The sequence below is a fragment of the Engraulis encrasicolus genome, chromosome 12, assembly GCF_034702125.1.
Source record: "Engraulis encrasicolus isolate BLACKSEA-1 chromosome 12, IST_EnEncr_1.0, whole genome shotgun sequence".
Taxonomy (NCBI): Eukaryota; Metazoa; Chordata; class Actinopteri; order Clupeiformes; family Engraulidae; genus Engraulis; species Engraulis encrasicolus.
Window position 1 is genome coordinate 9,038,206 of NC_085868.1, and position 24,383 is coordinate 9,062,588.

A 24,383-nucleotide genomic window follows, 5' to 3' on the forward strand; every position below is an offset into this window, starting at 1 on the left:
GCACTTTGGTGAATTTTACATTCATTTTAAAGTAGTTCACATTTGAGAATGTTTTGTTTATTCCCATAGACTTGCATTGCTACACTTAATTTGGCTGTACTGTTGAACTAGGCAAAGTAAACACATAGAAAAAAATGATGGGCACATTCATGATTAATGCTTGGAAATACTGCAAATATGTGAACATCAAAAAATGGTGCACCGTTCCTTTAACATATTCAAATGATAAACTTAATATTCAGTGCCCTAGTAGCCTACCATAACCAAGAATCATTGTTCATGTGCCACATGTCAACGAATCATCAAGACACCCCCCCACCCCTGTCTCTCTCTGTGCTGTGTTGTACTGGGGGAACTGTTGAGCCTGTCGTCTAACTCCACACGAGTCCTTAATCCCCATAGCCCTCCAGAGGTTTCCCTCAATGGCTCCTCAGCAGTAAATCCCTTTACAGGCCTGCTGATGACAGTAACCTACATGCGCTCGCGTGCAGCACACACACACACACACACACACACACACACACACACACACACACACACACACACACACACACACGCACACACACACACACACACACACACACACACACACACACACACACACACACACACACACACATACACACACACACACACACACACACAGAGAAAGACAGTTTGGAAAATCCAATCCTATTTCTCGCGTCAGGCATGACTTAGGCAAAGAAAAGGAATTCACAATGCTCACTAAGTCAGTCAGTGTGAATGGACAGGCTCAGAAAAGGTGATCATTCTTTTATATTAGTTGCATAGAACAGAAGCCAGAGCCTTTACACAACAAAGCTATTTTAAAGAGTGCCATTCAAGGTGATTTTGTTCAGATATATTTTGATATATATTTTTCATACTTAATTGTATTTTAATGCAGAGGTGTCAAAAGTAAGAGTAAATTCATGGTGTAAGTACAGCACTAGCACATGATATTACAGTACATAACTGTAACACCAGTTACTCCATTGTACCTAATGAGGTGGATAGACTGTGTTGTTACTGAAAAATGCTACAAACCTAACAAGAACCCACCAAAAAGTTGATCCAACCATTGCAGAGGTAGCTGATCACAAGACAAGTACACAGGTCTACTGGTTACTCAAATAAGTTGGCTGTATTGCATGGAAATTGCGTTTCTTTTCATCTACAGGCACTTTCACTTTTGACACCTCTAATCATAATAATAATACATTTTATTTCTAGCGGCTTTTGTACATTTTATTTGTAGCGACACTTTACGCTTACAGTACACATTGTTAAAATGGTATCTTGTTAAAACAGTAGTAATGAAGGTAAACATACCTGTTATGATGTGTGTCTCTCAGGGTTGCGGAGCTCGTATGCCAGTCAGCACAGCCACCTGGGTCAGCAGGGCCGGGACAACTTGACCCCGGAGAGCCACATCACGCCCATCTATGAGGACCGCACCTTTGCACGCCAGCTGTACTACAGCCCCACACACGCAGGCTCCCAGAGCGCCCTCGGACGCTCCAGCACAGGTCAGCAAGCCCAACACTGACTGGGCTCTTGCCTCTAATCAAATAGATCTTTAAAAACTGTGCATGAAAGTATTTGTAATGAAATGAAGGGAATGAAAGCACCGACTCGAGTGAAAAGGGGGTCTGAAATAAATGGTTACACAGCTGAAATCGCGAAATTTCTTGCTACACTGCTTCAAAATATTTGAAGTCTTTTATTCTGCTTGGTTACATTCTGATTATTACTACGTACATTCATCTATTCTCATCTTGTTCAATTGTGTTACTGGTTATGCTTTCTTCTTTTTCCACTGTTTTCTCTCATCTGTCATCCACACACACACACACACACACACACACACACACACACACACACACACACACACACACACACACACACACACACACACACACACACACACACACACACACACACACACACACACACACACACACACATTTTTGTTATCCTCAGGACTAGGCACTCTGCAGCGCACCACCAGCCAATGCAGTGCCCTGACTTACCAGAGGGGTGGCGGCGGCTACACCCTGAACTCCTCCACCCTGCCCTCTGACCCCTACCGCTCTGCCCAGTACCGCCCGGCCGAGGCCCTCTACGCTCGACACGCCATCACCGTGGACAACGGGCTGGCCCGCTCCCCATCCATAGACAGCATCCAGAAAGACCCCAGGTATAGCATGGGGACCAAATCAGGGGTGCATTTCTCAAAACCATAGTTGCTAACTTCGTTAGCTACTTTGTTGTTTGCAAAGCGATTTCCCATCGGCAACTACCCAATTGCTAACTAGCTAACAACTTTGCTTTCGAGAAACGCACCCCAGTTTCGTTGTGTGTGTTTGTGTACAGTGGCTATAAAAACCTGCACACCTGTGTTCAAATGTCAAGTTTATGTGACGTAAAACATGACAAAGACAAATAATTTCACAACTTTTTCCACCTTCAATCCAAACTATTAACCTGCATGATGCAACTGAAAAACATAGGTGTGTAGACTTTTTATAGGCACTGTGTGTGTGTGTGTGTGTGTGTGTGTGTGTGTGTGTGTGTGTGTGTGTGTGTGTGTGTGTGTGTGTGTGTGTGTGTGTGTGTGTGTGTGTGTGTGTGTGTGTGTGCGTGTGCGTGTGTGTGTGTGTGCGTATGTGCGTGCGTGTGTGTGTGTGTGTGTTTATGATGCCATAGCATATTGGCACGTTGCCACAGCGTCCTTATTTAACTTTCCCCATGTGTTCTCTAGCTGCTAATTTATTTATGTATTGATTTTTACAACACATATTGCTGATGCTACGAACATTTCGCATGTGGCAAACGCAGTATTGATTCAGCACATCATCACTAACACAGCACAACGTTGGATTGAACATTGGAGAAACTGGTTATTTGAATGTATTCATGTTTCATTGCTATAAGTTGTGCAAAGAAATACAACACTGCGTGCACGTGTATCCTCTGTAGGGAGTTTGCGTGGAGAGACCCTGAGATCCCTGAAGTGATCCGGATGCTTCAGCACAGCTTCCCCTCAGTACAGGCCAACGCTGCTGCCTACCTACAACACCTGTGCTATGGAGAAAATAGGATCAAATCAGAGGTACACACACATATACACCAAATAGCATACACACAAACCTTCACACAAATAGCCTTTAAAGATATTCTTGGGCTTTTATGCCTTTATTTTGGATAGGACCGTACGAGTACAATACCTTTGAACCAGCACCATTGAATAACAGATACTGCACATGCCCACTCAGAAACTATCGGACAACACAAGCAAATTATAATCACACAATAAGCAATGCAAACACACCATAGATGACAGTCAGACACTATACTACCAAGAGGGTCCATGCAGGTTAACGGGGGATGTTGTTTAGTGCAGTGATGGCAGATGGAACAAAGCTTTTATTGAAGCGCGCCCGTCATCATCTGAGTGTCTTGTAACTGCGGCTGGATGGAAGCAGTGTGAAATGGTCTAGGGGGTCTTTTCTTGGTACACTTTGGGCCCCCTAGTACCAGCTGCTCACTTGTTACAATGCCACGGCCCACCTGAGTATTGCTGCAGGCAGTTATGGTAGTTCTGAAGGCAAAAGGTACTAGCAAGATGTACCAAATAAATTGTTCTATTTTGTACGTCACCTCCAAATGCCACCTAGTGGTTGGGTCAGTACATTGCAGTTTCCTACACATCCTACATGGAAAAAGGTGCATGAAAATATGTTAAATAATAAAAAAAGAACATGATTCACATGAAATTCTTGCATACAAGCAATCACTCTCAATGTCCCCCATCTCTCATTGTTCTGTTGTTTCAGGATTCATTAACCAGTCACACAGCTGCTTACACATTTTCTTAACTGAACTCCTGATGGATTTCATAATTTTCATTCTGTCCACTGATTTGGCATTCCAACATCAATGACTACTTGCATAATTTAGTGAAGACCTGAATCTGCATGCACTATTCAGTGCCAGTTGATAAAAGTATGCTCGACTGGTTTTAAGATGAGGCTGCAGTCTGAAAGGCTATCAGGATGCAATTATGGGGAATTCTGTGAAACGCAACTAGACTTTATCGGCCCATGCAGATGAAGTGGAAATGGTTATGCTGGGCTATTGATCAATGTTCACCAAACAACTGGGTTTTAGCCAAATTACGCAAATGACCACCTTTTTGAGACAGAACAGCAGGGTGCTTGCCTCCTAAAGTGGCACTGGAGCTTTTCATGGTTTCAAAATGAACCCTGACTAAAAGTAAGCAGCCTGTGAATTATTGAATAGTGGTGAAAGCATCACATTCAGTGGGGAAAGCATCACACAGTGCCATATATGGGTCACCAAAGCCCTCTCTGCATTTAATCCTCGCTGCCAGGGTCTGACAAATCTTCTTATGAATTAAATGATTGTCATGAACCACCCACCAAACACATTCATACATGAACACATACACACACAACCAAGCCTAAGTACATAATGTAATCTCATGAATGAAAGCATACATAAATACAGCCAGATAAATCATTTTAGATTAACACCTGCAAATGCATTGTTGATGGATGTTAACCCACAACCTATTGGGATGCGTTTCGTCTCGTTAGCTGGATAGCCTAGAATAGGTATCATGCTAACAGCTCACATGCTGATGAATGCGGGTGCCAGCATGTCAGGTAGGGATTATGAAAATGGAATTTAAATTGTGTAATAAAACCAAATTGTGTCCGTAATCATTCATTTTCAGGCTTATTTTTTGAGTTTGCTATTGCCAAAAGGAAGATGAGAGTTCACTGCACAGATTTGTTGATAATGAATTTTCGAATTTAGTATAATGGAGGTAGTGGTCTGGTCTGTCCGAACCATGAAGCATGATGTAGGCATATTATAAATGTGGAATATGTAAGAGTAACTAAGTAACGTTATCAAAATGTGATATTTTCACAAGGAATTGGGGAATCAAATCAACCAAGGCCAATGACCCAATAAAGCCATTACATGTTAAACCAAAGTATATGTGGAATGGGTAACACAATCATATTTGGAAAAACAGTACACAATAAAGTACTGTATGAATAGGCTAAAAGTACCAGGTTCACATACTTTCGAGCAGAATTTTAGGGGTGTATTCACTTTCGTTGTCAGAGATTGAGACGTTAATGGCTGTGTTTTGAATTATTTTGAGTGACAAACAATTTGAATCAGTTAGCTGTGCACTGACTACTTTCTGTCTTGCCAAAGTTATATTTCTTTGGTGTTGTCCCACAAAAAGATGTACTTAAAAATCTGCAGAAATGTTAGGGGTAGACTTATACAATGTACGTTTTGATGATTATTGATATGGAATGGCAGTGCAGTTTTTGGAGTGAGTTAATGTGCATGTGTGTGCGCGTGGGTGCGTACTTGCGTGTGTGCGTGCATGTGTGTGTGCATGCGTTCGTATGTTTTTGTGTGTGTGTGTGTGTGTGTGTGTGTGTGTGTGTGTGTGTGTGTGTGTGTCTTTCAGGTGTGTCGGCTGGGTGGGGTGCAGCAGTTGGTGGACCTCCTGGATCACCGGGTGGTGGAGGTCCAGAAGAGTGCCTGTGGAGCGCTGCGGAATCTGGTGTTTGGGAAGGCCACCGACGACAACAAAGTGTCTGTCCGTAACGCTGGTGGAATCCCAGCACTGCTTAGGCTCTTAAGGAAAACCAACGACGGGGAAGTCAGAGAGCTGGTCACAGGTGTGTGTGTGTGTGTGTGTGTGTGTGTGTGTGTGTGTGTGTGTGTGTGTGTGTGTGTGTGTGTGTGTGTGTGTGTGTGTGTGTGTGTGTGTGTGTGTGTGTGTGTGTGTGTGTGTGTGTGTGTGTGTGTGTGTGTCTGTTGTCTTTGAATTTCCAATTTAGTGCACTGTGTAAACATGTGTTGTAAATTTGCAGAGATCTATGCTGACCCAAACACAATCTTAAACGGGAGCCTGTTTCACTTCCTTTGTTTCTTTACATAATGCATTTATTAAGCAAAAAGTCAGCCCTTGAGAGCTTTTTTCCTCACAACTGACGCTTGACACATGCGGATCTGTAGCACATTGGTTATTAATGTATGTTGACAAATCATATTTCAAACGGACATCCTACACTCGTCAATGTAAACACTTTTTACAGAGAAGTGTCTAACTTGCTTGCTAGAATCTGGTGCAGTTGGGGTAGGGAGAATAAGACACCTTTGTACTTAATCTAAGGTTATACATGTAATAAGTGAGATAACATTCGACAAAAGGCGGCCCGGAATAGCGCACTTTAGAGAAATCAAGATCCTGAATCTCTATGTTTTGCGCTATTCCGCACAGGGACCCTCTTGCCGAACATTATCCCTTACTCAGCACAATGTGGACAAAGATTGCACCCCTAGGCCTTGAATGTATACTCCCTGGTCTGGTGTCTGATGTTCTCCATGTGCTGTTGCACAGGGGTGTTGTGGAACTTGTCGTCATGTGACGCCGTGAAGATGACGATTGTGAGGGATGCGTTGAGCGTACTCACCAACACGGTGATCATCCCACACTCCGGCTGGGGCGCCGCCCCACAGCGGGAGGATCACAAGCTCAAGCTGCACACCTCGCTGGTGCTGAGAAACACCACCGGCTGCCTCAGGTATCACCGCCCAGAGCCATGGCATTCAGAGTTGTGACAACCACGGTACAGGAAGTTGGTTGGTGACATGAGTCACTTAGATTCGAATAATTATATTATTAATAATTCTCGCTAGAGACTAACACAGAACCACTACATAATAAGCAAAGGTGATGTCAAAATGAATTAAGATGAATTACATTTACTTTTACTGCACTTACTGTGTTTTAACACTGACTTCCTGGAACTATTTTGGAACTATGTCAATGACGGTCTCTGTGTCAAAGGCTCCAGGAGCCGCCATTTTTGTGTAAAAATGGAACAAAGAGGTCAGTGGGATTAGCCTAACTCTTACTTATACATGGCTCTGCCACAGCCATTGCCGACATCTCTGACTGGTCTGTATTGCAATTAGGAGTTTACACCTCTCTTTGTGCACTGTTAAGTTCTTTTCTGACAATGACAACAAGACACCGGATATCAGCCTATTTTGATAAGAGATGTAACGTATTCAAAAACAGAAAGTACCTACTTGATATAGTAGCTTACAACACTGAGGATGTACCTGTATGCCTTGTACCACTCGTTTTGTTAGTTGCAAAGAGACATAACAGTTTAATGCATGGTATAGGCAAGTAGTTTGTTATAGTTATGCATGTTACGATGGGTCTGGTAGGCAGACATTTATATACAGGGTGTTCTGGAAAATGTATGCATTACAAATAAGACTTGGACTTGGACTTGACTTGGCTTTGGCACGACTTGGACTTGGACTTGACTTGGTCAAATGTGTCGTAACTTGTGACTTGACTCAGACTTGATTGGAAGGACTTGAGACTTACTTGCGACTTGCAAGTTAGTGACTTGGTCCCATCTCTGGTAAGCAATCTTAGTTAAGAGATGACACGAACAGACTGGACCTGTGCTGATGACGTGTGTGTGTGTGTGTGTGTGTGTGTGTGTGTGTGTGTGTGTGTGTGTGTGTGTGTGTGTGTGTGTGTGTGTGTATGTCTGTGTCTCTGTGTTTGTGTGTGTGTGTGTGTCTGTGTGTCTGTGTATCTGTGTGTGTGTGCGTGTGTTTGTCTGTGTCTCTGTTTTTGTGTGTGTGTGAATGTCTCTGTATGTGTGCGCCTGTGTGTGTGTGTGTGTGTGTGTGTGTGTGTGTGTGTGTGTGTGTGTGTGTGTGTGTGTGTGTGTGTGTGTGTGTGTGTGTGTGTGTGTGTGTGTGTGTGTGTGTGTGTGTGTGTGTGTGTGGCATGGTTGTGTGTGTGTGTGTGTGTGTGTGTGTGTGTGTGTGTGTGTGTGTGTGTCTCTGTATGTGTGCGCCTGCGTGTGTGTGTGGTTGTTTGTCCACTATAGGAACCTGAGCTCTGCTGGGGAGGAGGCCCGTAGGCAGATGCGTTCCTGTGAGGGGCTGATTGACTCCCTGCTCTATGTCATCAAGACCTGTGTCAATACCTCAGATTATGATAGCAAGGTACAGGCTGTCTCCTACTCATCTGTGTATGTAGCCTACTGTGTGTGTGTGTGTGTGTGTGTGTGTGTGTGTGTGTGTGTGTGTGTGTGTGTGTGTGTGTGTGTGTGTGTGTGTGTGTGTGTGTGTGTGTGTGTGTGTGTGTGTGTGTGTGTGTGTGTGTGTGTGTGTGTGTGCGTGCACGCTCGTGTCTATTATTCTGGCCAGATGCCAGTTTCTTAGCAACATTACCCTTTTTTGATAACATGCTGCCTTATACTGGTTAATGAGGGCCTGGCATTGCTCGTTGCATACTCGTTGTATACAACAACAAATCATAAAAGTTGGGACACTGGGTAAATTGTGAGTAAAAACAAAATACCATCTTGTATATGTGTGTTTGTGTGTTTGTGCGTGCATGCGTGTGTGTGCGTGCGTCATTCCGGCCAGATGACAGTTTCTCAGCAATAGCAGCCATTTCTGGGAGCATGTTTCCCTCTGGTGGTTTAAGTTGCTCACTGCATCTTCTTATAGTTGTTCTCGATCACTTCGATGCATTTCTGGAATTGGCAAAAGATCAAGTGCATTCTGAAAACAGTTTGAACTAACAGTCAAGCAGCGTGGATTGCCTGCAAAAGTCTCTTGCTGAAAATCCTTAGCTCATCTCTCAAGAGCAAGTTTTTGTGTCAATGAATGGGTCAGTGCCATCAAAATACTCAGTCATAATGTCATTGAATATGGTTAAGCTTGTCAATTTGATTATTACTCATGTTATCAATTGAGTAGTGCACTCTGGAGGGTCTTTAGTTCCTGATATCAAATATGGTTTAGGTTTGATGACAAATGTTGCAAATTATTAGACTTAATGTAACATTTGAGAGATTGCATTTTAAAACAGCAGTTATACCTTACATTTCAATTCAATTTCAATTCAATTCTGTTTATTTGCCAGACATGTGTCCAAATCCACACAACACAGAACAGGACAATTAAACAAAATAGTCAACTGTGCCCTCTTGTTCAGTGTGGAGTTCGGGTAACTCATTCATTGTGTCTTGTATAGTGTATGCCACTAACTCAGAAGCAGGCAAGTAAACCAGCAAACCAGTAAACGAATTCTTTCACGTTTGTATTTTGATGATCTTATGAAATTTTAGGCTATGTTACGACCACATCCAGAGTATTTTTTTTGTTGGTCTGTGTGTGTTATTACTGTGTGTGGTGGCGGTGGTGGTGGTGTGTGTGTGTGTGTGTGTGTGTGTGTGTGTGTGTGTGTGTGTGTGTGTGTGTGTGTGTGTGTGTGTGTGTGTGTGTGTGTGTGTGTGTGTGTGTGTGTGTGTGTGTGTGTGTGTGTGTGTGTGCGTGCGTGTGTGCGTGTGTGTATTTGAAAGCACTTTGAGTCAACTTCTTAGTTGTGATAGTGTGCTGCATAGGATTGTACAGTATTCTATAGTTTCTATCTGTGCTCTTCTCCTAGGTGGTGGAGAACTGCGTGTGCACCCTGAGGAACCTGTCCTACCGCCTGGAGCTGGAGATGACCCCGTCGCGGCTGATGGGCCTCCAGGAGCTGGACGCTCTGCTGGGCTGCGACTCCCCCAGCAAGCAGGCGGACTACAGCTGCTGGGGCCTCCGACGCAAGAAGAAGAGGAAGAGCTGGCAAGACGAGCAGGTGGAAGAGAATCAAATCAAATCACATTGATATTTACCTTTTATTGGTTGCACTTTACTTGACGCGTCATACGCATGACATAAAAGTGTCAAAGCAGTGTCATGACAGTCATGGACGAGTCATAAACATGATGTCAATGTCATAAATGTCTTTTTTTTTGTTTTTGTTTTTTTACAAAAAATGCAGCTTTCAACTTTTTAAATATATATATTTTTTTTGCCTTTCTAACATTCTTTTTAACCTTTTTTGGGACTCCCAGAGCAGGGAAGCTTTTCATTGTATATATATGTAGCAGGGGGAGGAGTTTGTAGCGACTACGCCACCTAGAGGCAGGGCAATTTTACCTCCAGGAAAGATCTAAACCTTAAATTAGCACAAGTTCGAAATACACAGGACAGAGACGGGATCCCAAATATAATTCTCTTTTATTGTTGTACAAATGTGCAAGACAAAAATATTAAAACAATGTGCAAGGTCGCAAAAAGCCCGATCGGGCACAGTACACAGTAGCGGGGGAGGGGCCCCCGAGAGAGAGAGAGAGAGAGAGAGAGAGAGAGAGAGAGAGAGAGAGAGAGAGAGAGAGAGAGAGAGAGAGAGACACACAGAGAGAGAGAGAGAGAGAGAGAGAGAGAGAGAGAGAGAGAGAGAGAGAGAGCGAGAGAGAGAGAGAAAGGAATGAACCTGGTCGTGCAGCCTGGGGCACCACTGAGATCACTAAACCTATAAGGATCTGTAGTACTACTTATCTTTCACTGTGTGCGCACACAAGGGGTTCCTCTCACCACCAGGCTGCCGACGTACTACACTCAATGGGTTCCACTAGACCAAAAAGGGAATACAAGTAAGGACTCTCTCCTTCACACACATACACTCACACACACATACACACTCACACACCCTAAGCACTACCCAAACTGCTGAGGGAGGTAGCAGTTACCAAGAGTTCCCTGATCCCACCTTAAACCCAAAATAAATACAATAAATGCAAAATAAAGTAAATGCAAAATAAAGTAAATTAAACACACATATAATGCACACAGTAAATGAAATGAAAAGAAGGATAAATAAACAAAATAGGCACTGCACACATATAACCCTTAGCAACAGGGATAGCTATAGCTACCGGCACACAAATGGTTAAAGCAAGCAGCAGAGCACACAGGCATGCGGGAGCAGGGCAAGCAAAATGGGAGCATGCAGCAAACAAAATAAAGGAAACCAAAATAAACATGCAGAAGCAAAATAACAAAACATGCAAAAGTAAATCAAATGAAAAGAAATAATAACTTGGCGAATAGCAGGCAAGGGTCCCGAAACTGCGCACCCTCAGACAAACATAAGCAGGGCAAAGGGGTAAGCGTGGCCAGCAAGCGGGGTACTTCCCCAACCCCAGCAGAGCAAAGCACAGACAAGCAGCAGGTGAAGGAGGGGCGCAACAGAGATTCTAACCAAATTATCCAGCGAAACAGCAGCCGAAGAACATGTAGGCGCACCACACTGGCTGGTTCTTGCCGGAGGGGCCGCCGATGAAAGCTTAAAACAAGCGAGTCACCGGCACAGCGTTTCCAAGGATCGCCACGCCACACCAATTACCTCGAGCAGGCTAACTGGCCTATCAGCCAGCTCCTGGCTCCTAAGCGCCACGTAGGTTACAGTGCGCTTCAAACGATCACAAGTGCAGGTGAGTAACGCCGCTCTTCGCAGTTCATCCGCGGCCTCTCGGTGGCCAACACAGCCCAACCTCACACCAAAACAACAGGTCCCAATGGAAACGGAAGCGAGACAGGAAACAAGTGTCTACCTGGATAAATAGACTTATGCCCGCCCCTTACTGTCAATCAAGAGCCGTCAATCACTCTTATTACGCAATGCCAATTCCATCCTGCTATATATATGTTTCATATACACATGACAAATAAAATATCTTGTATCTTGTATCTTGTAAACGCTTTATGGTCATGAAAAGTTGACATAGCTTGGGCTGTCTTTACCATAACCAAATGTCACTTGATGACAACAGTTATGAAATATTAATGACACATCCATGACTGTGTTGCAGCACTGTTATGCTACTGTCATGTCACACCATGACACTTCTATCTATCTATCTTGGCTGTCCAACAGTGGGATGGCGTGGGTCCTGTCCCGGGCTTCTCTGGGAGCCTGAAGGGAGCTGAGATGCTGTGGCACCCCTCGGTGGTGAAGCCTTACCTGACCCTGCTGGCGGAGAGTTCAAACCCTGCCACCTTGGAGGGAGCCGCCGGCTCACTGCAGAACCTGTCAGCTGGGACCTGGAAGGTAAACGATACAACGGTAAATCATCAGGCCGACTCGCACGTACACGCACACACACACACGCACGCACGTACGCACGCAAGCATGCACACATATACTACACACATACACACACACACACACACACACACACACACACACACACACATACACACACACTTTCATTCTGTGGCTAACTTTCGTATTGTAGCTCTTTAATGTTTCATGTCTCCTTCCTCTGTCTGTTTCTTTTCCATGCTTTCTTTTTTATCCTGTGCATTGTTGCATTATAATTTTTGTGTATTTCCCATCTCTTTCGCTGGCTCTCTCTCTCTCTCTCTCTCTCTCTCTCTCTCTCTCTCTCTCTCTCTCTCTCTCTCTCTCTCTCTCTCTCTCTCTCTCTCTCACTCACTCACTCACTCACTCACTCACTCACTCACTCACTCACTCACTCACTCTCCTTCCTTCCTACCTGCTTAGTTTGCCATCTATATTCATCTGACTCTCTCTCTCTCTCTCTCTCTCTCTCTCTCTCTCTCTCTCTCTCTCTCTCTCTCTCTCTCTCTCTCTCTCTCTCTCTCTCTCTCTCTCCCCTTCCTTCCTACCCTCCTAGTTTGCAGCATATATCCGTGCGGCGGTGCGTAAGGAGAAGGGCCTTCCCATTCTAGTGGAGCTGCTGAGGATGGACAACGACCGCGTGGTCTGTTCTGTCGCTACAGCCCTTCGCAATATGGCCCTTGACAACCGCAACAAGGAGCTAATTGGTTAGTCATGATTACCTTCGCCTTGCCTGGTTAACACCAGACCTAATCACAAGTGAGATTAGGTTGTGTCTTTCAGGACGAAACGATTGTGTAGAACTAAAGCCAGTATGGGAGTTCCCAGGCTAACCTTCGCCAAGGAGGTTATGTGATCGTCCGAGTTAGTGTGTGCGTTCGTTTGTTTTTATGTTCACGGTACTTGTGTGTTTCTGTCCACCACAGGGTGGAGATGCGCTCTTTGAGTGCTTTTGATAATGCATCCAAGGTCGGCTCATTTCATATAATTTCATATCATTCTTAGCTCTCACAGAATTTCAAGGCTGCTAGATCCATGGCTAGTTCCAGATAATGGTCATTGAAGTCTAATGATTCCGCTGCAATCGAAAACCCAGTGAGAGCGCCAATGCAGTGCTCATGTGGATGATAAGGTGGACACAATACTGTAGACTGGCATTTTAGTCCTGCACAGTCTTCAGTCCTCATAGTTGAGAGAAACTGCCTTTCCTTTCTGTGAGTTCATGTTTGTGTTATGAAAGTGGATACATATAAGCATTATAGTATGCATTGAGCTTTTTTGCAAAATGACTTCCATTTTGAAACATTTTTGGAAATTTACATTTTTGTATTGGGCTTTGCATTGCATTGGAATGCAAAATGCATTTTATATACAGTACGGCAAGAATTCACACATACTGTAGTAAATGAAAGGACGTCCGAACAATCATTGCAAATAATAAAATGCAAAAGTAAAAAAAATGTATGTTCAAATCATTTTGGTACTCTTCATTTAGAGTTCTTCATAGTCTTCTGTGCTCATAGTTGAGAGAAACTACCATACTACGGTATGCATTTCTGTGTGTATACCTCAGGGAAGTACGCCATGAGAGACCTGGTGACCCGTCTCCCTGGTAACGGGCCATCGCTGCTGTCAGATGAGACGGTGGCAGCAGTGTGCTGCGCCCTGCATGAGGTCACCAGCCGCAACATGGAGAACGCCCGAGCGCTGGCACAGACGGGAGGAATCGACAAGCTAGTCACCATCAGCCGGGGCCGCGGAGAGAGGTGCTGAACTGGGGCAGTGTAGCACTGATGACCAGTGAGGAGCAAAATGGATTCATTAGTTATAACCCAGTGCCACATATTTCAAATGACCTGGTTTTACTCATCCAATTTAGCCAGATGATTTGCTGGTTGAATCATCACCTAGTTGAATTGGACAGGTAAAACAGGGTCATTTGGAATATGTAATGCATTGCATTGTAGCTGATGGATTCATTTTGCCCATCACTGCTGATGACTGCAAAACATATTATATATCCTATATTACTGCATATTTGTTTTACATTTTGGAACATTAGTCTAGCTGATACCTACAGTGATATAATTGCACTTTTCCTGCTTATTTTGTTCTGCTGTAACTTGTTTAATGGCATGCAATTTTGTAAAAATGGAATACTGAGATCAATGGGATTAGCCTAACTAAGATGTGAGAGAGGAAAGGAAGGAACAACACCCAGCCACCATTTTGTTGACAACAAAAAGGCTTTCAGTAAACACATGAAGTCAGGCAACAGTAAGACATTGAAAAAGGGCTACAATTTGCCACACCGAATCTGTCTAAAGTTCTTTTTTTCTTTCTTTCTTTCTTTCTTTCTTTCTTTCTTTCTTTCTTTCTTTCTTTCTTTCTTTCTTTCTTTCTTTCTTTCTTTCTTTCTTTCTTTCTTTCTTTCTTTCTTTCTTTTCAGGTACTCCATGAAGGTGGTGAAGGCCGCTGCACAGGTGTTAAACACTCTTTGGCAGTACAGAGATCTGCGCTCCATTTATAAAAAGGTGACAAAAATGTTTCACAAACTCTTTGATAACTTACAGCTCTGAAGTTATTATTGGGGAAGATGTCTTTGTTTTGGTAAATCTCTAGCCACTCAAGAGTTTGTATTATACCTACTACTCTTTGTCTCTACGCAAGAGTTATCAGGAGTAGGCCCATCGGTCATCAAGTTTTGATGATGGGACTTTGTCTTTTGACTTAGCCGTCTCTCTGTTGTTTTGCCTCTCAGGATGGCTGGAACCAGACTCATTTCATAACACCCGTGTCCACACTAGAACGAGATCGGTACCGCTCGCAGCCTACACTGCCTACCAGCACCCTGCAAATGTCTCCTGTACTGCAGACAGGTCTGTACAGCAGCTTGGATACATACAAGATTCAAGATATTCATTGCTATATACTCAGGAATTCAAGAATTCATAAGCAATTAAACTTATTATTTTTTTACTCAAAGAAGTGTCCCAAAAAGCAAAAAATGAAGAATTTAATCTATAAAATGTAGAAAAAGTCTGCCATAGAAAAGGCAGGCTTAAAAATATAGAGTGAAGGAGGAGTGGTTCTTGTCTATGGCGATTCATGGCAGTCAAGCATCCTAATGGCTTAAGGGAAGAAACTGTCAGCTGGTGTGGGTGCGCATGCTTTTGTATCTGCGGCCAGGTGGTCGTGGGATACATCACCAAAAGTCCCTGGGCGTGGGCCTGAGTATTTGCAAGCTAATAGACTTTAGAAAAAACAACAAAAATATAAATATATAAAAAAGGGCAGTCATGGGTAAATGGTCAGGGCTTCAGACTTGCAGCCCAAAGTTTGTCGGTTCAATTCCTGACCCGCCAGGTTGGTGGGAGGCAGTAATTAACCAGTGCTCTCCCCCATCCTCCTTTATGACTGAGGCACACTGAGCATGTGTACCATCAAGAGCTATGTAAATAGTGTTGCACTAAGTCATACCATTCGATAAATCTTGACAATATATTCCTCTGTTCTCTTGACAACAATATCTAGGCGGGAGTGCCACGTCGTCTCCGGCCATGCTGGGCATAAGAGGCCAGCGTCTCAGCCAGCAGAGGGCTCAGTCTTCTATGCAACTCCACAACTACTATGGAGACGACTCCCTGCCAAGGAGCCAGCAAAGAGGTATACACAGTACATATATACTTTTGCCTTTGGCCTGTAGGCCCATGTGTTTTAAACAGATTTGCCCGCTTTTTTTATTACATTTTTCTCAAATCTCAGAGATGGTACAATTTGGGGAAATTTGATCTGCCGTGGATGGCACGGCTCCATTCATACAATACAGATCTCTGAAATGAACAAGAGCAGCAAACCTGGGGGCCACTTGAAATGTTCACGACTGTCTGGGGCCCACCTGGGGTGCAATAAACAACACAACTCAAATAAATACAGCTACACACACATGTATATTATTTTGATTTTTAGAAAATGATTCAAGGCCCACTTGGAATACCTTCAGGGCCCACAGTTTGAGAATCACTGAGCTAGAGGACAATTGATATAATGTTCAACGGGGTAGCAAACCAGTAAGTCAGCATCTGATGTTGGTCTCAAATATCCCTGTCACGCCCACAATTTCAGACAACTACCAAAGGAGGAATGACAGATAACTCCATGTCCAGTAAGTCAACTGCAAGGACAGTGATTTTTTTCTGTTTCGACCATGGCCTTGAAGTGAGTGTGTCGCACATTTGGGATGGCCATCTTGCAAAAGAAATAATTGTATATAGCCTACCTGTTCTTCCTATCTAACAAACTCTGTGGCTTCCATGCAGAGTCAGTTATTAATCATTCAATTCAGACAGTAACTCAGGATTGTGTGTTTGTGTGTGTGTGTGTGTGTGTGTGTGTGTGTGTGTGTGTGTGTGTGTGTGTGTGTGTGTGTGTGTGTGTGTCTGTGTCTGTCTGTCTGTCTGTCTGTCTGTCTGTCTGTCTGTCTGTCTGTCTGTCTGTCTGTCTGTCTGTGTCTGTGTGTGTGTGATGTTTCAGGGTCGAGGAAGACATCTCCCTATTTCATAAGGTCTTACTCTTCGCCTACAAGAGAGGAGGCAAGAAGATCTCAGGTGAGACATTCAATACCTTTTTGTGGGGAAATCATGTATTCATTTGAATGTATTATTCCATTGTGTTGTTGTGTTTACATGTGGGTAACATTTGTTGTGTGTGTGTGTGTGTGTGTGTGTGTGTGTGTGTGTGTGTGTGTGTGTGTGTGTGTGTGTGTGTGTGTGTGTGTGTGTGTGTGTGTGTGTGTGTGTGTGTGTGTGTGTGTGTGTGTGTGTGTACAGTATACAGTTGTCATTGTCCGTGAGCTTCAACTGTCACATGAAAGTGATAAGATCACTACATCTGTATTTTATCCCCTAAAGCATTTATAAATGTGAGGTTCTTGTTGGGTTCAATTGCATTTTCACAGGCCTTTAAGACCTAAAATACTTCCCTGAAAGGCCATTTAGAAGACATATCTTACAGTACAAAAGTAAAAAGAAGACATATCTTACAGTACAAGAGTAAAAAGGACAGACCATATTTAATCCAATTTTAAGGTCTATGCACTTGCTCCCAGTAAGCTTTAAAATTTTTATTTTTGTCTTGTTTTAAAAACATGGGAAGCAGCTAGCTACTGGATATGCCCCAATTAGGTTTTTAAGATCACAGGAGAACATTTTGGTAATGCCGACTTTCCCTACCGTGTGTGTGTGTGTGTGTGTGTGTGTGTGTGTGTGTGTGTGCGTGCGTGTGTGCTTGTGTGTGTGTGTGTGTGTGTGTGTGTGTGTGTGTGTGTGTGTGTGTGTGTGTGTGTGTGTGTGTGTGTGTGTGTGTGTGTGTGTGTGTGTGTGTGTGTGTGTGTGTCAGTCCATGCCTGCATGTGTGTATTTAAATTCAGGAAGATAGCCATTACAACCATGCATGTCATTTTTCCCCTTCTCCTGCCCCTCTCCTCCAGCACTCGCAGGTCTTCTATGGCGATGACTCGGGGCCCGACCCCTACGACTCCTACAGGGTTTACCTGTCCTCTCCTCAGGGCTTCGACGACCCCTACCTGGACGAGCCTCCACTTCACTTGAGCGCCTACGCCACACAGCCCTCCTCACAGCACAAGCCTGTCACCAACTACGTGGACTTCTATTCCTCTGCACGCCGGCCTTCCTACCGGGCCCAGCAGTACCCCTCCTCACCTGACTCATGGGTGTAGTAAGGGGGTAGAGAGAGTGTGTGTGTGTGTGTGTGTGTGTGTGTGTGTGTGTGTGTGTGTGTGTGTGTGTGTGTGTGTGTGTGTGTGTGTGTGTGTGTGTGTGTGTGTGTGTGTGTGTGTGTGTGTGTTTGTCATGGAGGTACAAAATTCAGAAATTAATTATTTAATTCAATTCTTTGAATTAATTCATTTTAGATGTCTCCACCCCACGTGATGTTTAATGGCTTATTAACTGGAATTGCAAGTCAAATTCTTTAGAGAAATGTATTACAATCACATATACGTGGGAATGTACACATATAGAGCTTGAAAGAGGAAGTGACTTAGTTCTGCGTTTACGGGACCGTAGCCAACCATCTAACAGCATGGTAGCGTGTAAATATCCTCTGATTCCAGTCATTATATGCGCTGGATTACAAATATGCTGTTTTAGGAACTAAATTTAGATTATTCATGCAAAAGCATGTTTTGTTTCAAGGCTGTCTGCATGAAAAAATGGAAAAAAACACACCCTGCTAAATCGTTTGCCGTTTGGTACAAAAAAAAACAAACAAAAAAACAGAGACAACATATGTGAGGCCTGTGGCACAATTCAAAGGGGATCAAAACGGGGGGTGCTGTGGGGCAGCGCAATAAGCCCCCCACATTTGCGCTTGCATGCCCACCGACCGTGACCCCGGTTCGAGTCCGGCTGGGGTCATTTCCCGATCCTCCCCTGTCTCTCTGTCCCATTTGCTCCCTGTCACCATCTTTGACTGTCCTGCCAAATAAAGGCGTAAAAGCCCCTAAATATAATATAAAATATGAAATAAATATTATATTTATATTTAAATATAATATTTAATATAAAATATAAAATAAATATAATTTATTTTTAAAAGGGGATCAAAACATAATTTGAATACGGCCATTGGATACAGGCTATTTTTTCCCGCTAAAAACGCTGTGAGGTCCCATGAAATCGGAGGATATAACATCACTTTCAAGCTCTATTACAATCACATATAAGTGGGAATGTATTAAAGTTGCATACTGTGTCATTGGGAATGTGATACTTTTACATTATTTCTTCCACTTGGAAAATCAGATAGATACAGTACATGCACTGACTTAAAGCACATTCCTTTAATAATGAACACAACACATTCCCAAAACATAAAAGTTATTACAAATTTATATTAGTCTGAATTATATTAGTAGAAGCCTTGGAGAGTAATAAAAATTGTGTTAAAAATACAATTTACAATATAATGTGTACACAAATTCCATACAATACTGCCTATGCCCATACATGGTCAGATAATTTAGACACTATTTTAAACATAAATACTCTTCTTGTACAAGTATGCCTTTATGAAATCCCAGCTATAATCACTTTGAATTACTATTACTAATATACACCATGTTAGCAACCTCTGAAAATTCACGAAATTTTCTCAAATTCCATTTTGAATATTGTACAACCTTACTCTGTTTTGTGTGTGTGCAAGCATGTGTGTGTGTGTGCGTGTGCGTGTGCGTGTGCGTGTGCGTGTATGTGTGGGTGGGTATGTGTGCGTGTGCACGTGCACGCGTGTGTGTGTGTGTGCGCGTACGCGTACGCGTGCGTGTATGTGTGGGTGGGTATGTGTGCGTGTGCACGCGCGTGTGTGTTTGTGTACGTTCGCAGATGTGCATGATGTTTGTCAGTAAGACAAATAGTCTGTATTCAGACCAAAAGCGATCAAATTGAGCAAGTCACAAAAGTTGCTGAAGCATTCCCTGAATTCTCTTCATTCACTCATTGAAATGTTTAATTTAGCTTTCTGAATCACAAAGCGGTTGTAGCTGATCAATGTGGAACACAGGTATGTGTACATTCTGGGCCGGGTTAAGATGATCCGGGGCCTCCAGGCTACAGGTTGTGGTAATTTTGCCACAAAATTACATCAACATTATAACAACAACAACAACAACAACAACAACAGCAGCGTTATAATACTGAGCCAGGCATGAAGGACAATACCGGTATGTCTGTCAACTGTGGAGGGGACTATTAACAACATTTAAAACTTGACTATTTTTCCAATCAGGGGCTCCTTGGCAGGTTTGGGGCCCCTAGGCCCCTACAGCCATATCTAGCCTGTGCATTAATCCGGCCCGGTGTACGATCGATCCTATTGATTTCACCAAACCGCGTGACAGATCACTAGCATGAAATCAGTTGTGCTCTGGTTTCCCAATTCAATGATAACTCCATAGACAACTTTGCGGTCTGAGAGAGAGCAAGACAGAGACAGAAAAAAGATGTCATGTTGTCTTTGTACCTGGTTGTCTTTGTGAGTTATAGAGGTGTGTGTGTGTGTGTGTGTGTGTGTGTGTGTGTGTGTGTGTGTGTGTGTGTGTGTGTGTGTGTGTGTGTGTGTGTGTGTGTGTGTGTGTGTGTGTGTGTGTGTGTGTGTGTGTGTGTGTGTGTGTGTGTGTGTAATTGGGTTCTATATGTGTGGGTTCTTAATCAAGTAAAATGTCAATTTGTCAAAATTTCTGGTGCAGAGACTGAATGTGAGCCAAAGAGAGAGAGAGAGAGATACAGTATATAATATATTATCTTTTTATATATTATCTTTTTTATTTGCGTGTGCCCTTTGTCACGTTATCTTAGAAAGAGAGAGAAAGAGTGTGTGTGTGTGTTAGTGTGTGTATGTCCACTTTACGTGTGTGGGTGTGTATAATATAGAGAACGTATGTTAGCCCAAAAAAATATCTGGAGAAAATATCTGGAAGTCTATTCTATAAAAAGAGTAATACATATATTATGTATGAAGTAATGTGTTCTCATGTTGTGTCACTAAACTGTAATGACCCGTTTCAGACTGTGTGTGCGTGCGTGTGTGCGTGCGTTTGGGTGGTTGTAGGAGTGAGTGACTGTATGTGTGTGTGTGTGTTTGCTGCTGGTTGAGGGGGGGAGGAATTGGGGGTTTGCATGGCTGTGTGTATGAGAAGAGGTTAAAGTCTTGTACAATTGTCATTAACTGTTGATAAATATATCTACATATAAATGAAATGAAATGTCTGATGAAGAGATGTGTTGAACATGTCACAAAGATAAAGTAAAGAAATAATATACAAAAAGAAAACTTATGAAGAAAAATTATGACTGAATGTGAAAAGGGAAAACTGTTATCACAACTGTTATCACAATGTCCAAGTGAATATGTTGGATTAAACTTGTTTTTCTAGCACACTGGCATTTCGATTTAATTGTTTTCTTAAACCAAAAACTTTTTTTTGAGGATGGAAGACAGTGACTCTGTGCTTACTTAAAATCCAAATCACTGAAAACTAAGTCTTGTGTCAAAAACCATGATGTGATGTTGGACAGTATCTCACTTTCAATGCTCATATCTATGTAAATCAGCTTTTTGGCACCGAAACATAGCTAAGATTAAAGATTTTGTATCTAAACTGGATATGGAGAAATGAATCAATGCTTTTATGACCCGTAGAGTTGACTGTTGCAATAAACTCCTTATAGGTCTACCCCAAAAGTCAGGTGCACCTTATCCAAAATGCTGCTGCTAGAATTCTAACTGAAACAAAGAAGAGATCATATCACTCCAGTACTTGGGTCATTAAACTGGCTAACAGTGAGATTTAGAATAGAGTTTAAGACTATTCTGATAGTCTACAAGTTATTGAATGGCCTAGGCCCTAAACATATTGTAGATATGCTAGAGCAATATTATCCTAAAATATGTAGGTCTTCAGAGTCTCCTTTACTAGTTGTGCCTAAGGTAAAATCTAGGCCAGGTGAAATGGCATTTAGTCATTATCCTGCTAAATACTGTAACCAGCTCTCTCAAATTTATTTTGCTTCCATGTTCTATATTTGAAGAGTTTGTTAGCAAAATGGCCTAAAAGGTGCACTATGTAGGATGGTGGCCAGAGTAGGTATTGCAACTAACTGGATTTTTTTTTTTCACGTAGACCTTGTAATGACAATGCCTGTCAATAAGTTTGTCATACTATATATATTTATCTAGTCCAATCTTTTATGATCAGTCAGTCTCACACAAAGTCTAATTCACAACATTTGGCATCAAACCTAAACCACATTTACTGTAACATCGGAAAGACTCTCTGAAGGGCACTATTCAATTGACAGCATGACTAATCAATTTGATTAATTATTCTTCATATCCATACAATATAACACACGATGGAATAAACATTCTGATGGCACTGACACGTTCATTGACACGAAGATACGAAAAAGGGGTTTGAGCAAAACACTTTTGCAGGTAATCCATGCTGTTTTGCTCAAACTGTTTTGAGAAATGCTTTTGCAAATTGCGAGAGAGATTTGAGAAATGCACCAAAGTGATTGAGAAAAGTGGATCGTTTCATAGTTTCTCTTTTGATATAAACATCTGCACACTTTAGTTTGCAATTCTGAAAAGTTGCTGTGGAAATTAGGACACTGCAGTAGGCAAAAATAGAAAGTGGGGTGTGTTTGTGTTTGTCAAAAGACATCAGAGAGCAATTCCAACCACACTAGATGATCAAAATCATACTCCTCAACTCTGGACAGGTTTATTCCACAAAAATCCCTCCTTTTTAAATGTGTTTTTGTCCTGTATTTTTTATTTTTGTCTCTCGCTTCATCTTCTTGTTACTCTGGATTTACCTCTCTCTCGTCATTACTCACATGCAGGGGTGCCGACAGGAGGGGTGCAAAGGGGACAATTGTCCAGGGCCCAGAGGGGGCCCATGATTGGTTCCTCATTGCGTTGTATGTATTGGGTTGGGGGGCCCTTTCAGACAACTTTGTCCTTGGCCCAGCCAAAGCTGTCAGCGACCCTGCTCACACGTTCTTCTCCCGACGGTACACTCTTTCCTCCTATCATCTCAGCCCCTCCCTCTCTCTCTCTCTCTCTCTCCCTCTCTCTCTCTCTCTCTCTCTCTCTCTCTCTCTCTCTGTGTCTCTCTCTCTCTCTCTCTCTCTCTCTCTCTCTCTCTCTCTCTCTCTCTCTCTCTCTCTCACACACACACACACACCACTCTGCCTCTTGGTGTGTTATCTCAGGGTCACTTACGAAGCACAAGGATGTGGATGATCAGACTCAGTCCTTGGATTTCCAGAGACGCTGCAACAACTGCACTGAGAAACAGTACCTCAGTGGTGAGTCTGCCTCTTTCTATGTGTGTGGAATTCGTTGCATCGTTATCTTCATGTGCATGCATGCTTCTGTGAAGAGTTATTTGAGCTGTGTGTGTGTGTGTGTGTGTGTGTGTGTGTGTGTGTGTGTGTGTGTGTGTGTGTGTGTGTGTGTGTGTGTGTGTGTCTGTGTCTGTGTCTGTGTCTGTGTCTGTGTGTCTGTGTGTCTGTGTCTGTGTCTGTGTCTGTGTCTGTGTGGGTGTGGGTGTGAGTGTGTGGGTGTGCGCGCACACACACTCTAATTCAGTGTGCTATGTGCATAGTATGTAAAATAAGCTTACAGTAAGATGTTTTTTTGTGTGGGTATGGCCATGTGTGACATTTTAAGTTTATTGTACAGATAAACACACTGCACAAATTGTTACCAAGCATAGTCAGTACTCATCCCTCCATTCCCATAAATATACTCAAGTGCCCATCCTCACAAGACTGTCCTGTATGTAGACCTACTTACCAAGACTCTGCCCTGCTTTTGAGTGTGTGTGTGTGTGTGTGTGTGTGTGTGTGAGAGAGAGAGAGAGAGAGAGAGAGAGAGAGAGAGAGAGAGAGAGAGAGAGAGAGGAGAAGAGAGAGAGAGAGAGAGAGAGAGAGAGAGAGAGAGAGAGAGAGAGAGAGAGAGAGAGAGAGAGGCTCTGGAAACTGCCCAATATGGATGTCCTCGTTCTGCTAATAGCTCTGGTTATGTATCCAGGGCTCTACATTAAGACCAGCCAACCGGCCAAATGCTGGAGAAATTTCAGCTGGTAGAAAAGACCAACTAACTAGCCACTTTGATCCATTACTGAGTGTGTTTGGATAGTAATATTAGCCATACAATACAAGCCATACAATACAAGCCATTTTGGCTGGTGATCAAAAAAAGCTGATTTGGAGCTCTACTCATGTTTATACAGTAGCCTACATCCTGGAGTGAGAAGCAGCCAGTTCTTGGGGGGCAGCGTAGGGGAGGAGGGACTGGGATTGTCAGAGGTGGATGCTGGTGATGGTGATTAGTCCTCCCAGCAAAGGATCTAAAGGCCTCCGCACACGGCTCCGAAACAGTGCAGCAGAGCACTGCCAAAGTTTGATTCCACTGTTTTCAATACAACCCCGCACACCGGTGCCAATATCTGTTGATTGTGATTGGCTGATTCGGCCCTCCAAGTGATAGTATATCAGGCGTAAACAAACACCATTCCATTAAAGGGGTATGCCACTATTTTGGGGCTTAATACAGTTACAATCGTTGGCCAGGGTTTATAAAGCTGGTAAAGTGTCTTATTTTTCATGTAAGCCGTTGTCTCGCTCTAAGACAAGTTAAAAGAGGGAGCATGTCGCTAAGCTAGTGAAAGTCAATGCATCCGTGTAGCATGCTACAGTGATCCATTGACTTT

The 24,383-nt window shown here is 43.0% G+C and overlaps 2 protein-coding genes across 2 annotated transcripts in view; both read left to right on the forward strand.

Moving 5' to 3' along the window:
- The window catches only part of pkp4 (plakophilin 4), a 33,715-nt gene extending 15,902 nt beyond the window's left edge, over positions 1-17,813 (forward strand). Inside the window, exons 7-21 of the mRNA XM_063212737.1 lie at positions 1,356-1,529; positions 1,984-2,200; positions 2,983-3,115; positions 5,522-5,735; positions 6,461-6,644; positions 7,983-8,100; positions 9,554-9,745; positions 11,870-12,043; positions 12,633-12,783; positions 13,650-13,842; positions 14,526-14,610; positions 14,838-14,955; positions 15,611-15,742; positions 16,610-16,683; positions 17,565-17,813. Of these exons, the coding sequence (XP_063068807.1) occupies positions 1,356-1,529; positions 1,984-2,200; positions 2,983-3,115; positions 5,522-5,735; positions 6,461-6,644; positions 7,983-8,100; positions 9,554-9,745; positions 11,870-12,043; positions 12,633-12,783; positions 13,650-13,842; positions 14,526-14,610; positions 14,838-14,955; positions 15,611-15,742; positions 16,610-16,683; positions 17,565-17,813 (2,408 nt within the window). The remainder of the gene's footprint in view (positions 1-1,355; positions 1,530-1,983; positions 2,201-2,982; positions 3,116-5,521; positions 5,736-6,460; positions 6,645-7,982; positions 8,101-9,553; positions 9,746-11,869; positions 12,044-12,632; positions 12,784-13,649; positions 13,843-14,525; positions 14,611-14,837; positions 14,956-15,610; positions 15,743-16,609; positions 16,684-17,564) is intronic.
- A 1,834-nt stretch (positions 17,814-19,647) lies between these two features.
- The window catches only part of LOC134460292 (protein TANC1-like), a 39,154-nt gene continuing 34,418 nt past the window's right edge, over positions 19,648-24,383 (forward strand). The window contains exon 1 of the mRNA XM_063212738.1: positions 19,648-19,660. Within this exon, the coding sequence (XP_063068808.1) occupies positions 19,648-19,660 (13 nt within the window). The remainder of the gene's footprint in view (positions 19,661-24,383) is intronic.